This window comes from Mytilus californianus, unplaced genomic scaffold (genome assembly GCF_021869535.1).
Source record: "Mytilus californianus isolate M0D057914Y unplaced genomic scaffold, xbMytCali1.0.p SCAF_1, whole genome shotgun sequence".
Taxonomy (NCBI): Eukaryota; Metazoa; Mollusca; class Bivalvia; order Mytilida; family Mytilidae; genus Mytilus; species Mytilus californianus.
In genome coordinates, this window is record NW_026262581.1 from 140,311,420 (window position 1) to 140,323,722 (window position 12,303).

General features: G+C 31.8%; 2 protein-coding genes across 7 annotated transcripts in view; one reads left to right on the forward strand and one right to left on the reverse strand.

Annotated features, from left to right (window-relative positions):
• LOC127737255 (probable proline--tRNA ligase, mitochondrial) overlaps positions 1 to 12,303 on the reverse strand; it is an 80,276-nt gene that overhangs the window by 42,420 nt on the left and 25,553 nt on the right. For 3 of the 6 annotated variants that reach the window (XM_052247822.1, XM_052247814.1, XM_052247805.1), the window contains exons 6-13: positions 10,526 to 10,598; positions 9,286 to 9,393; positions 8,774 to 8,867; positions 7,397 to 7,428; positions 6,599 to 6,666; positions 5,005 to 5,084; positions 2,733 to 2,868; positions 1,173 to 1,352 (exon numbers count right to left, since the gene is read on the reverse strand). In XM_052247822.1, the coding sequence (XP_052103782.1) occupies positions 1,173 to 1,352; positions 2,733 to 2,868; positions 5,005 to 5,084; positions 6,599 to 6,666; positions 7,397 to 7,428; positions 8,774 to 8,867; positions 9,286 to 9,393; positions 10,526 to 10,598 (771 nt within the window). Of the gene's footprint in view, positions 1 to 1,172; positions 1,353 to 2,732; positions 2,869 to 5,004; positions 5,085 to 6,598; positions 6,667 to 7,396; positions 7,429 to 8,773; positions 8,868 to 9,285; positions 9,394 to 10,525; positions 10,599 to 12,303 lie in introns of those variants that run through there. The other 3 variants (XR_007999334.1, XM_052247841.1, XM_052247826.1) reach the window with 2 other exon arrangements.
• Positions 1 to 12,303, forward strand: part of LOC127737230 (nuclease SbcCD subunit C-like) — a 36,951-nt gene that overhangs the window by 13,837 nt on the left and 10,811 nt on the right. The window lies entirely within an intron of this gene.

Sequence of the window (12,303 nt, forward strand, 5' to 3'; positions counted from 1 at the left end):
CAATCAAATTTTGGGTTCCCAAAAAAAAAAGGGTAGTTTTGGTGGGGATAAGCACACATTTTTGGTGGAGATTGGCACACAGTCCTCATATGAAAGTTGGTAAAGTTGCTCCCTAATCACTACACTGTGCACATGACACAAAACACAATACCTTCCAGTCTGAGAATCAAAGAGGAGGTCATGAATCATGAAAATGGCAAAAACAGGGTTTTTACAAGAAGTATCAACCTTTTGGGACGTACCATTTGTTAATATTATATAGTATGTGACTCTGTATTCCTCATTATCCAGAAATACAACTAACAAACAACAATTCAAATGTACATTACCATTGCTTTACTATTAGTGAGTTGCCAACATCATTATTATTAAATTTTATTGTAGAAAGGTGTATGATGCTTAGAGAGCAGAGATTTTGAATAGTGTAACTATTATACAATACTTCTCTTACAAATTATAAAATTACGGTAAACAAGATAAAACAAGAGGTTGTCAGAGTGACAGCAAACCGGATTTTTTAACATTTATTTGTGTCCTGACATTTTTCAATATCACAAGGACCATAACTCTCTATTTTTCATCTTGCATAACTGTTTTGACTAAAATCACTGTTTAAGAAATTGAATAGGAATGATTAAGTTTTATTTGATTAGAGACAGTATTAAAAATATATCAATTAAAAAAGGGGGAAGAGAGACAATATTGAAAGAAGATATATATAAAAAGTATAATTTGTAATATTGAAGGACATTTTCAAATTGTAATACTATTGTATATAAATGTGTGTATCTCTATTTTACATGTGTGTATATAATGATTGTCGAATGTATATATAATGTATGATCAATAAAGATAAAAAAAATAACCTCCTGAACAGTAAAAGTGAAAACTGTCAATATTGAACTTTACCTCCATTTTGTCATATATCAGTAACAACATATTAAAATTTGAAAAGGTTTTGTTGACTGGTTCATGAGTTAATGCACGGACGGCAGCCGCCCGCCTGCCGTACATTTCCAAATCAATAACCGATTTTTCCTTCAGTTTCTTATGTAGCATTTTCAGCGTTTGTCCTTTCGTTTTTTTGGGGGGACCATGGCGTTTCTTTCTTCGACAATTGGTTTTTATTTGTCCTTTAAGAATCAACTTACATATTTTATACTATTACTTACACTTTTTCCAATAACAACAACATAAGGATATCCTAATCTATTTGCCTGGGTCAACCTGTTACCAACAGTAAATCTAGTCCTGTTATCAATGACCACTTCCCCACGGAGGTTTGGCACAGTCACTAATTCATCATACAGATTGTTAGCTAGCTCCATGAACTTTTCTTCCATATAACCTTTCTTCAACAAAAAACATTAAGATATAATACCATCCATGGTGAAAATATAATTTACTTATTTCTGTGTATTACTTTTTTTTCGTGGGTACTAAATTTTGGTGGATTGAAGCAACATTGCTTTTTATGGACAATTTAGATTTCATGACTTTGCCAAAGTCTGCATACAAGTCTATAGAAAATTAGCTCTTTGTTGAACTTTCAAATCTGTTGTTTACCTTGCCCATGAAATCCATGAAAACTGGTTACATACCAATGATAAGGAATCCACAGTATTTAGGATCTTTATTCATAGAATAAATGTCAAGCTTACCCTATAACACTACTTTACAAAAAGTCATTGATGAAGAAAATCCTGAGAATAATAGTTTAGGCCAAAAGGAAATTTTAATTGCTAATTTCTTTCTTTTGCCTATTTCTGGATAAGTTATTTCTGGCTATCAGGAGTACTAATTACAACAATAAAAACCCATAGGAACCAGGTAAAGAAGAAGTTAAAAAGCATTGTTCAAATATATTGTTTTAGCAATGACCCTTTCCAATCCTTAAATTTTATATCAATTATCAAATCTTATTAAAATTATCATATTTTTACAATTGGCATATGTTGTTACAATAGACAACTTTCGAGTTCGATGCATTTCTGTCAAAAACTTTGGTTTTAGTGAACATCATCCGTGCGTTTAGGGGCGTCGTCACTTCTGTTCCAATGTTGAGCGAGTGGTTGGAAAACTATAAAGCTATATGGCACGAATTATTCGGCAAATTGAATTCTCATACTTGTCTTTCAGCACTGCTGTCATTAGGGAATTGTGATTAAGTACCTACAGAACAAATATTATTTCTAGTTTATCCTGCATAATAACGATCACTAAGACGCTTGATGAACGTTTATAGTGCAGGGATACAGGCGATCCCCTCTATCTGGTAAATGACGTCATAAAGGCGTGCATAATTGACGAGTTTTTTCCGGTGACGGACAAACTCGAAAGTGGTCTATTGTCATATGATGTAGTATTACAATTGTCATGTGTTGTTACAATTGTCATATGCTGTTACAATTGTCATGTGTTTTTACAATTGTCATGTGTTGTTACAACTGTCATATGATGTTACAATTTTCATATGATGTAGTATTACAATTGTCATGTGTTGTAACAATTGTCATGTGTTGTTTCAATTGTCATGAATGTTACAATTGTCATATGATGTATTACTATAATTTTCATGTGTTGTTACAATTTTCATGTGTTGTTACAATTGTCATATGATGTATTATTACAATGGTCATGTGTTGTTATGACTGTCAAATGTTGTTACAAGTGTCATGTGTTGTTACAACTGTCAAGTGTTGTTGGACACGGAAAGAGAAATAAAGACTTACCATCTGTGGAATGATACATATCTGGTATGGTGATATTATTTTTGGCCATCGTATGGCTTCATCCTCTGATAATACTTCTATACCAGCCTGTAGTATTCTGGTTACTCCTAAACCATAGCATCCCATCTGTGTGACTCTTAAAACAACAATACATAATTAATTTATCTGATAATATTTCTATACCAGCCTGTAGTATTCTGGTTACTCCTAAACCATAACATCCTATCTGTGTTACTCTAAAAACAACATGTCACATTTTGTTACACATATCAAAAGCCAGAAGTCTGTATTTGGTTGCTGTCTATAATAAAAAAAAATGTGTTTGTTGTTTGGTCATGAATCATAGATTATTGATGTTAGAGCCCTTTACAGCTGAATATATGGTAAGGGTTTTGCTCATTGTTGAAGGCCATACAGTTACCTCAGTTGATTAAATCCACATCCTTTGGTGATAGTTGTTTCATTGGAAATTATAGCACATCTCCTTATTTTCATATTAATCAATTCACCTGTTCCTGTAAACATATCTACAACATTTCATACATCATGTGTCAAGTGCTTATAATGAGCAATATATATTGGAATGTGTCAAGTGCTTATAAAGAGCAATATATATTGGAATGTGTCCAGTGCTTATAATGAGCAATATATATATAGGAATGTGTCAAGTGTTTATAATGAGCAATATATATTGGAATGTGTCAAATGCTAAGGGTTTTGCTCATCGCTTATAATGAGCAATATATATTGGAATGTGTCAAGTGCTTTTAATGAGCAATATATATTGGAATGTGTCAAGTGCTTATAATGAGCAATATATATAGGAATGTGTCAAGTGCTTATAATGAGCAATATATATTGGAATGTGTCAAGTGCTTATAATGTGCTTATAATGAGCAATATATATTGGAATGTGTCATGTGCTTATAATGAGCATTATATATTGGAATGTGTCAAGTACTTATAATGAGCAATATATATACTAGTCAAAACATTTACTAAATTTTATCATCGGTATAAGGACATCATTCGTAAATATAACTCAACATGCAGACATCTTATACGTTCGGGTATTTCACATCCAATCTTTTATGGTAATATTCTTTACAAAGCACAAAAATGTCAGTATTCACCCCAAAAGCTAACAAAACCTTTAAACAGACTTATTAAGAAGGGATATAGTTACGATACTGTTGTCAGGTCATTAAAGATTGCATATTTTGGCTTTAATATTGATTCACTTATAGGGTCTTTGCATCGGAATTAAACATATTTATTCTAAAACCAGTTGTTGGCATGACACGGGTTATGTTCTTCTCATAAATTTTATGATGGTATAATACTAAACCCCTAACAGGAGGGATTGTGCCTGATATTCATATGATGAAGACATAATCTTTCAATCAGTTTAATTGAGGTCTGGAGCTGGCATGTCAGTAACTGCTAGTAGTCTGTTGTTATTTATGCATTATTGTCATTTTGTTTATTTTCTTTCGTTTCCTATTCTGACATCGGACTCAGACTTCTCTTAAACTGATTTTTACTGTGCGTACTGTTGTACGTTTGTTTTTTCTACATTGGCTAGAGGTATAGGGGGAGGGTTGAGATCTCAAAAAGCATGTTTAACCCCGCCACATTTTTGCGCCTGTCCCAAGACAGGAGCCTCTGGCCTTTGTTAGTCTTGTATCATTTTTAATTTTAGTTTCTTGTGTATAATTTGGAGTTTAGTATGACGTCCATTATCACTGAACTAGTATACATATTTGTTTAGGGGCCAGCTGAAGGACGCCCTGGGTGCGGGAGTTTCTTGAAGACCCATTGGTGGCCTTCGACTGTTGTCTGCTCTATGGTCGGGTTGTTTTCTCTTTGACACATTCCCCATTTCCATTCTCAATTTTATTGGAATGTGTCAAGTGCTTATAATGAGCAATATATATTGGAATGTGTCATGTGCTTATAACAAGCAATATATATTGGAATGTGTCAAGTGCTTATAATGAGCAATATATATTGGAATGTGTCAAGTGCTTATAATGAGCAATATATATTGGAATGTGTCATGTGCTTATAATGAGCAATATATATTGGAATGTGTCAAGTGCTTATAATGAGCAATATATATTGGAATGTGTCATGTGCTTATAATGAGCAATATATATTGGAATGTATGCATTATGTGCTTTAAATTAACTTGAAATTTTACTATTCACCTGTTTATCTATAGGTAACAGATGAATAGCTATTACCTATTCATAACATTTTACATACTCACATATTTTGGCCATTTTTGTCTTTGTAAGTAGATCCTAAAATTTCTGAATACTTTGTGCCCAATAAAAAGGAATGTCCAACCTGAATAAATAAAAGTAATTTTGAAGGTTTTATAACAACTTTCAATATTTTCACTGATGATACAAAATAACTCAGGTTTGTATTTTTTTACACATCCATGTCACATATCCCTTACGGCCATATATTTTTTGTTGTTAATTTTATCCCAAATATGGATTTAATTAATATGTTTGTATGATATTAGTTTATGGTGTAAGACTGTAATCAAAATGCTGTATTATTTTTCATTTTCTCAGACATATTTCCACCCTATGCTTCAACTAAATAGTCCATATTTATAAACCAATGTTTGTGACTAACACAATAAAATGCTCCGCAGGCACAACTTGATATGACCACAGCGGTCGATTCCTGAAGAGTTGGGGCAAGTAGGGACACTACATTCAAGCTTGATACAGCTCTGGATTTGGATTGTGATTAAATATTTGACACAGCATAGGTTTCTAACACAGAAAGAATATGGTCAAGCTGAAATTTTTTGGACTTTTACTGATTATAATCCAATATCTAAAATCTAAATACACAAATGCAGTTGAGTAAAATCAAACCCAAGTATTTCTATTCGCTTAGTGCCAGCATCAAATTATTAAATTTATTTATTTAAACCTCAAAATAACAAGAAAAAATTGTCCAAGCCAATGTCCCTCCTCAGATCAAAGCAGTGATGACATTAGTGACTAACAATTAGATAAACATTACATCTCATCTTGCTTTTTTTGAAGAATACTGCTGTCTACAGTTTAAGTCATGTGACTCATTTGTAGTCTTGCCGTAATTATAATTTTTTTTTCTTAAACAGCATCTGTCTATCTATATAGAAATGTAGAATGCTAAAATTGGATAAAATTGTCATTTAAGGGCATTAGTCCCCGATAAGTGACTGTTTATGTCAAACTTTGATTTTTATAGAACAGTATTACTAACCTATTTTGCAGGTTCCAACTGTTGTTAATAGTTTTCAAATAGGCAACACTTATAAAATTATTCTTTGTAACAATAATTTCTTATCGGGAGTCCATTGATGGTTTAGTTTATTAACATTTTCTTATGTTGTAATGTTGAACATAATTTATGTTAACAGTTTCTCTCAATCCATAATACATTTTGTTATATAAAGGTATAAAAATAAGACACTTTATATCATTGGCGGGGGAAGGGGGATTATCATTAAAGGGCAATAACTAATAAAGGAGTCTTCTTACTTTGAAAAAATAAATGTTAGGTGGGTTGATCTGGTCATTCTTAATATTTGGACCCCATTTCTTATGGTTTTCCAAATACTTGAGAATTACTTGCATTAAATCCTAATGTTATAATTTTATCAATGATAGCTATCCTGATTGATTAGTGGTTACCCTTTATTAAGTTTATAAATCAGTTCCGTGAAGGAGTATTCTGATTAAGATTGCTGTATATTGCATAAGTTTTAAAATTTTCATAATCTTTAAAACCTCTCAGTGGCAATAGATTTTTTTCTAGTATGCTTTGTCTACATTAACATGTGTTTATAATACCTCTATAGCAGACATTTTATCCAACTCACTTCCACAACTGGGACACTTGTTCTCTCTTACTGAAGGGTCTGTAATAAAATACTGATAAAAATAAACACAAATTCCTTATGAATTGTTTTACATTTGTCATTTCGAGGGCCTTTAATAGCTGACAATGCGGTATAGGCTTTACTCATTGTTAAAGGCCATACTGTGACCTATAGTTGTTAATTTTTGTGCCATTTGGTCTCTTGTGAAGAGTTTTCTCATTGGCAATCATACCACATCTTCTTTTTTTTTATATACACAGCATATATAAACAAAAGAAAAAATATACTCTTGTAATTTTATTAAAGATATCTTGCTTAATAAACTGAAAATGAAATGTAGAATCAATGCTATCAAATATTCAGAAGTATGTATTTTAATGAAACTAAATACTTATCAAGTTTATTACTGAGCTGAAAACTTCAAATTCCTACTGCCTATTTTTTTCAACAATTCAGTTCAATTTTTAAGTTAAAATCATCAAGCAACTTGTTTTATAAAGTTCTTGTTTTTTACAGATCTATCTAGCTGAAAGAAAAATATGTATTATATTTTCTCTAAAAAATAATTCAAGATAGAAGCACTGTATAAGGCATCAGAAGTAGCTAGCAGTTCTATATCTTTGGTACAAATGTACAAATTCTACGAGTGTGAATTGTGAAGCTTGTATTTGTTATGATTTATACTGAAGAATCTCAGATATTTTGTGTCTTTGAAGTGTAATAAAACTTTCTCGTAATATGTAAGAAAAAACAAAGATAAAGTACAAACCTTCAACTTCAATATTTCTTCCATACTGACAGCTATAAAAAAAGGTTACGATATCTATCTTAAAAGTATAAATATTCAAGAAAAACTGAAAAAAGCACTTTTACAATACATGAATTTAAAGTCTGAAAAGATTTGGCAATGAATCTTTAGAATGGAATAAGCTATTAAACAATTTGCAATCAGATTCCAGCATTTATGGTTTTCATGCAATCAAAACAAAAAGAATTTCCTTGACTCAGCGATTTTTTCAGTAAAGGACATGTTGCTTAAATAATAAGTATTTTCCCCAAAAGATAGTGAACCTGTGAAAACACGTGTGTAGACAAATACACATGTAGAAGTCTAGACACACAAATACACATGTGGAAGTCTGAACACACAAATACAAATGTAGAAGTCTGAACACACAAATACACATGTAGAAGTCTGAACACACAAATATACATATGTAGAAGTCTGAACACACAAATACACATGTAGAAGTCTGAACACACAAATACACATGTAGAAGTCTGAACACACAAATACACATGTAGAAGTCTGAACACATAAATAAACATGTAGAAGTCTGGACATACAAATACACATGTAGAAGTCTGGACACACAAATACACACATAGAAGTCTGACAAATAAGCATGTAGAAGTCTGGACACACAAATACACATGTAGAAGTCTGAACACACAAATACACATGTGGAAGTCTGAACACACAAATACACATATAGAAATCTGAACACACAAATACATATGTAGAAGTCTGAACACACAAATACACATGTAGAAGTCTGAACACACAAATACACATGTAGAAGTCTGAACACACAAATACACATGTAGAAGTCTGGACCCACAAATACACACGTAGAAGTCTGACAAATACACATGTAGAAGTCTGGACACACAAATACACATGTAGAAGACTGAACACACAAATACACATGTAGAAGTCTGAACACACAAATACACATGTAGAAGTCTGAACACACAAATACGCATGTAGAAGTCTGGACACACAAATACGCATGTAGAAGTCTGGACACACGAATACACATATAGAAGTCTGAACACACAAATACATATGTAGAAGTCTGGACACACAAATACACATGTAGAAGTCTGAACACACAAATACACATGTACAAATACACATGCAGAAGTCTTGACACACAAATACAATGCAGCACTTCTTGGTGATGGATTTACTGTTACTGCATTTGGTTGTGTGAATCCACAGTGGCACCTTTTGGGGACACTACTTCTAATTGAAACTAAAATGACTTTCCCTTCTCAATTTGTAAATATCTACATTTCTATTACAGAATAACCTCTCCTTTATTTTCAATTATAAATGACCAATCAACCAACATAAACTTACCTATTACAGACTATAATAGTATCTTCTCCAATGTCTGATTGTAGGAGAAATTCATGAGAAAGTTTCCCGCCAATATTTCCTGTTGCACCAATTACTACAAAAAAGTATTATGATGACTTTTATCTTTTTTTATTGCGTTTTGCCTTATATGATAAAAATTATAATATAAAAATAGAAACTTTAGGTAACAAATATGATCAGCAAGGCAATATCTACTAACAAGTCAAATTCTGTAAATATAGTTAGTAGACTGTTACTCTTTATAGGATTGATTGCCCTTAAATGAGCATTGCACTATGATTAGGTGTCTCCTAATATCAATATGAAAACCAAATGGTGGTGAATTTGTGAACTTAAGATGTGCATTTTTACTTTAATATTTTTAGTTGCTGTCTCATTAACTTAATTTCACCAAACTTCAGATTTAATTAGCATCTAATAATTTAAAAGGCACCAATTTTACTGCACCAGATGCACATTTTTACAGTTAATGTCTCTCTAATGATATTTACCTTTTTTAAATTGTAGTCCAAGCCTGTTGAAAATATTTTCATAAACTTGACAAACTTCTTCGTATGTTTTTTTGGCATTCTCCTCTGTTGTGTCAAAGGTATATAAATCTATAAATAGCCCATACATGGTGTAGAACATATAGATAAAGGCAACAGTAGTATACTGGTGTTCAAATACATATGATAGATAATTCTTACATGTTAATCATGTTAATACTTTTAACTAAAAACTACAAGTACTAAATTGTTACAATTGCTGGTCAAACTTCAACGTGACATTTTAGCACGTTTAGTTTTTAGTGATTTTTTGGGTAGTACTTAATATTGTGTGAAATAGAAAATAATTAATTTGGCACTGTCATTAAATTGTCTTATGGAAACCTGATATTTTTTTCAAGTACCAAAAAGTCTTATTAAGTAAATATCATTTTGAAGTAAAGTCATAAATGAATGCATTGAAAACAGCCATATCCATGTCATTTGTTTGAACTATGATGAATAGTTGTCCTATTGGCAATCATACCACATTGCCATATTTTTATATTGACTCATCCATAGATTTTCACATTAAAAGGAAAGGTATTAACCAGATTTTTCTTAATACTAATAAAGAGGCATAGGTTACCACTTAAAATCTATATTACCATTTGGCAACAAATTTTTATTTAAAATGGATTTACAATCCCTAGATATACTCATTTAAGGCAGAGAAAACAAGAATATATCCAAAAGCAACATGCCTCATTCAAATCTTCAGTGTTCAGTGTACCATAAATCTGGGTCAAAATTAAAAAAAAAGTCCACATGATAATGAAGATATGCACTCAGTTTCAAGTCAATGTGGTCATATCTTCATGGTAAATTCCCTTAAGTAAAAACATTAACCTGATACAGAAATTCATGAACAGATTTAATCAACTTGTTCTCTACATTTAAATGTATTAGTTACAAAACTTCAAAGTGGGTGATCTCCCCTTCAGAAAAATTATGAAAGAGTACACCTGTTTCATTTTAGTCGTTTAAGAACATGCTGAGGTTAGACATTTATGTTTATCAACCTCTCAATATTTTTATTTCTTTTAATTAATTATTTCTGAGAGTTTAACAAATTCAAACTTGGTTGGTTTGAAAAAAATTTATGAGCTTATGTTGAATAGCATTTCATATATCAAATGTAAAAATCCAAAAAAATAAATAAAACAGTTTAATATTGTGAGCATGTTATATGGTGAAATATTACCTTTCATTTCAAATTCTCTACTTCTCAAGAGGCCATGCCTAGGATGCATTTCATCTCTAAATTTTCTGGATATCTGTAAAATGTAGATTATACATCATGACTTTTATAATAATAGTCTACATAAAGCCGAAGTCAAATGAAATTCGGTTTTATATCATCCTTAAATCTTCAGTTTTTTTCGTTAATGGGTATTACTGTAATCTATTATAAAAACCTGAATTTCTAATTCAAAGTGACTGATCTTCATGTATGAGTGATTTGTTTTGTTGTTTAAAAAAATCAAGTTCTCTTAACTTTTTATCAAGACCTCCAAGTATCTAATGCCTACAAAATCAATGACAGATTTGAATAACAATAGTTTACTCAACCAGGTATCTAGACTACACATCCTCTTATACCTTCCAATTAATTAACAGGGTTCTTACGAAAGCTGGGGCCTCGGTGGCCGAGTGGTCTAAGTGGTCTAACTACTGCATCACTAGCCTGTCAACACTGAGGTTGTGAGTTCAAATCTGGCATGTGAAGGTGTGCTTGACTTCAATCTGAATTGACCAATGGATTGACAGTTTTCCTACCAGAGGTCGGTAGTTCTCTCTGGGCACTCCGGCTTCCCCCAACAATAAGAAAAACTGATGGCCATGAAATATCACAATAGTGCTGAAAGTGGCTTTAAACAATCAATCAATGAAAGCAAGGATTAACTAAACCAGTTAACTTTACCACAAAGCCCATCTATTGAAAGTGTTCAACAAGACCAATGATTCACTATACAAGATATCTATACCACACAGCCTTTAATATCATCTTATACAATAGAAGATTTTAACATAACCAATTATCTTGACCACTGTGATGATGATAGTCAGGAATTCCTTTAAATTTAAGATAAAATTTCAATTCAGGGTCTAACAGTCATGTAGAATGCCAAATAAGTAAACTCATCATAGATACCAGGATTGAAATTTTATATTTGTGCCAGATGCATTTTGTCTACAAAAGACTCGTCAGTGATGCTCGAATCAAAAATGTTAAAAGGCCAAATAAAGTATGAAAATGAAGAGCATTGAGGACCAAAAATTCCTAAAAGTTTTGCCAAATACAGCTTAGGTAATCTATTCCTGAGGTAGAAAAGCCTTAGTATTTCAAAAATTCAAAGTTGTGAACAGTTAATTTATAATTATGAACTCAAGTCAACACAGAAGTTCTGACTACTGGGCTCCATTTTCTAATTGTCAACTTTTCATTTTTCAGAAGTAACAAACCCTCTGCCCAAGTATATGCTGTTTAAATATCTCAATTGATAATTATGCCTGGATGTTCACACAATACATACATCATTATCTGGGCTGTCCTCCCTAAACCAACAGTTGCTCTGACAGAGTTTACAAGGAAGAATGCCAAAAATCCCCAAAATGGGTAAATTCATCTTTGAAAGGCTAAAACTCCTTAAAGAAGTCCACTGACAATTTCTGCCATGTTGATTTATTTAAGATGATCATTTCTGTTTCCAATACTTTTTCTCTAATACATTTTTGCCCAAAATGCAAAAAAGGGTAAAAATAATCATTGAAGGGTGATATTTTCTATGAGGATTCAAACAACAATTTGGACCATATTGACCTATCATAGTATATTTTTACTTGCTGATTACTTTATTTTTTATTTTTTAAAGTTTCTCAATGTCTGTTGTATTTTCAAGATCTAAGCTAAAAACACAAACTAGAGTCTCTCAAGAGCCTGTGTCGCTCACCTGACTCTACTTTGGTTTTAGAAATCAT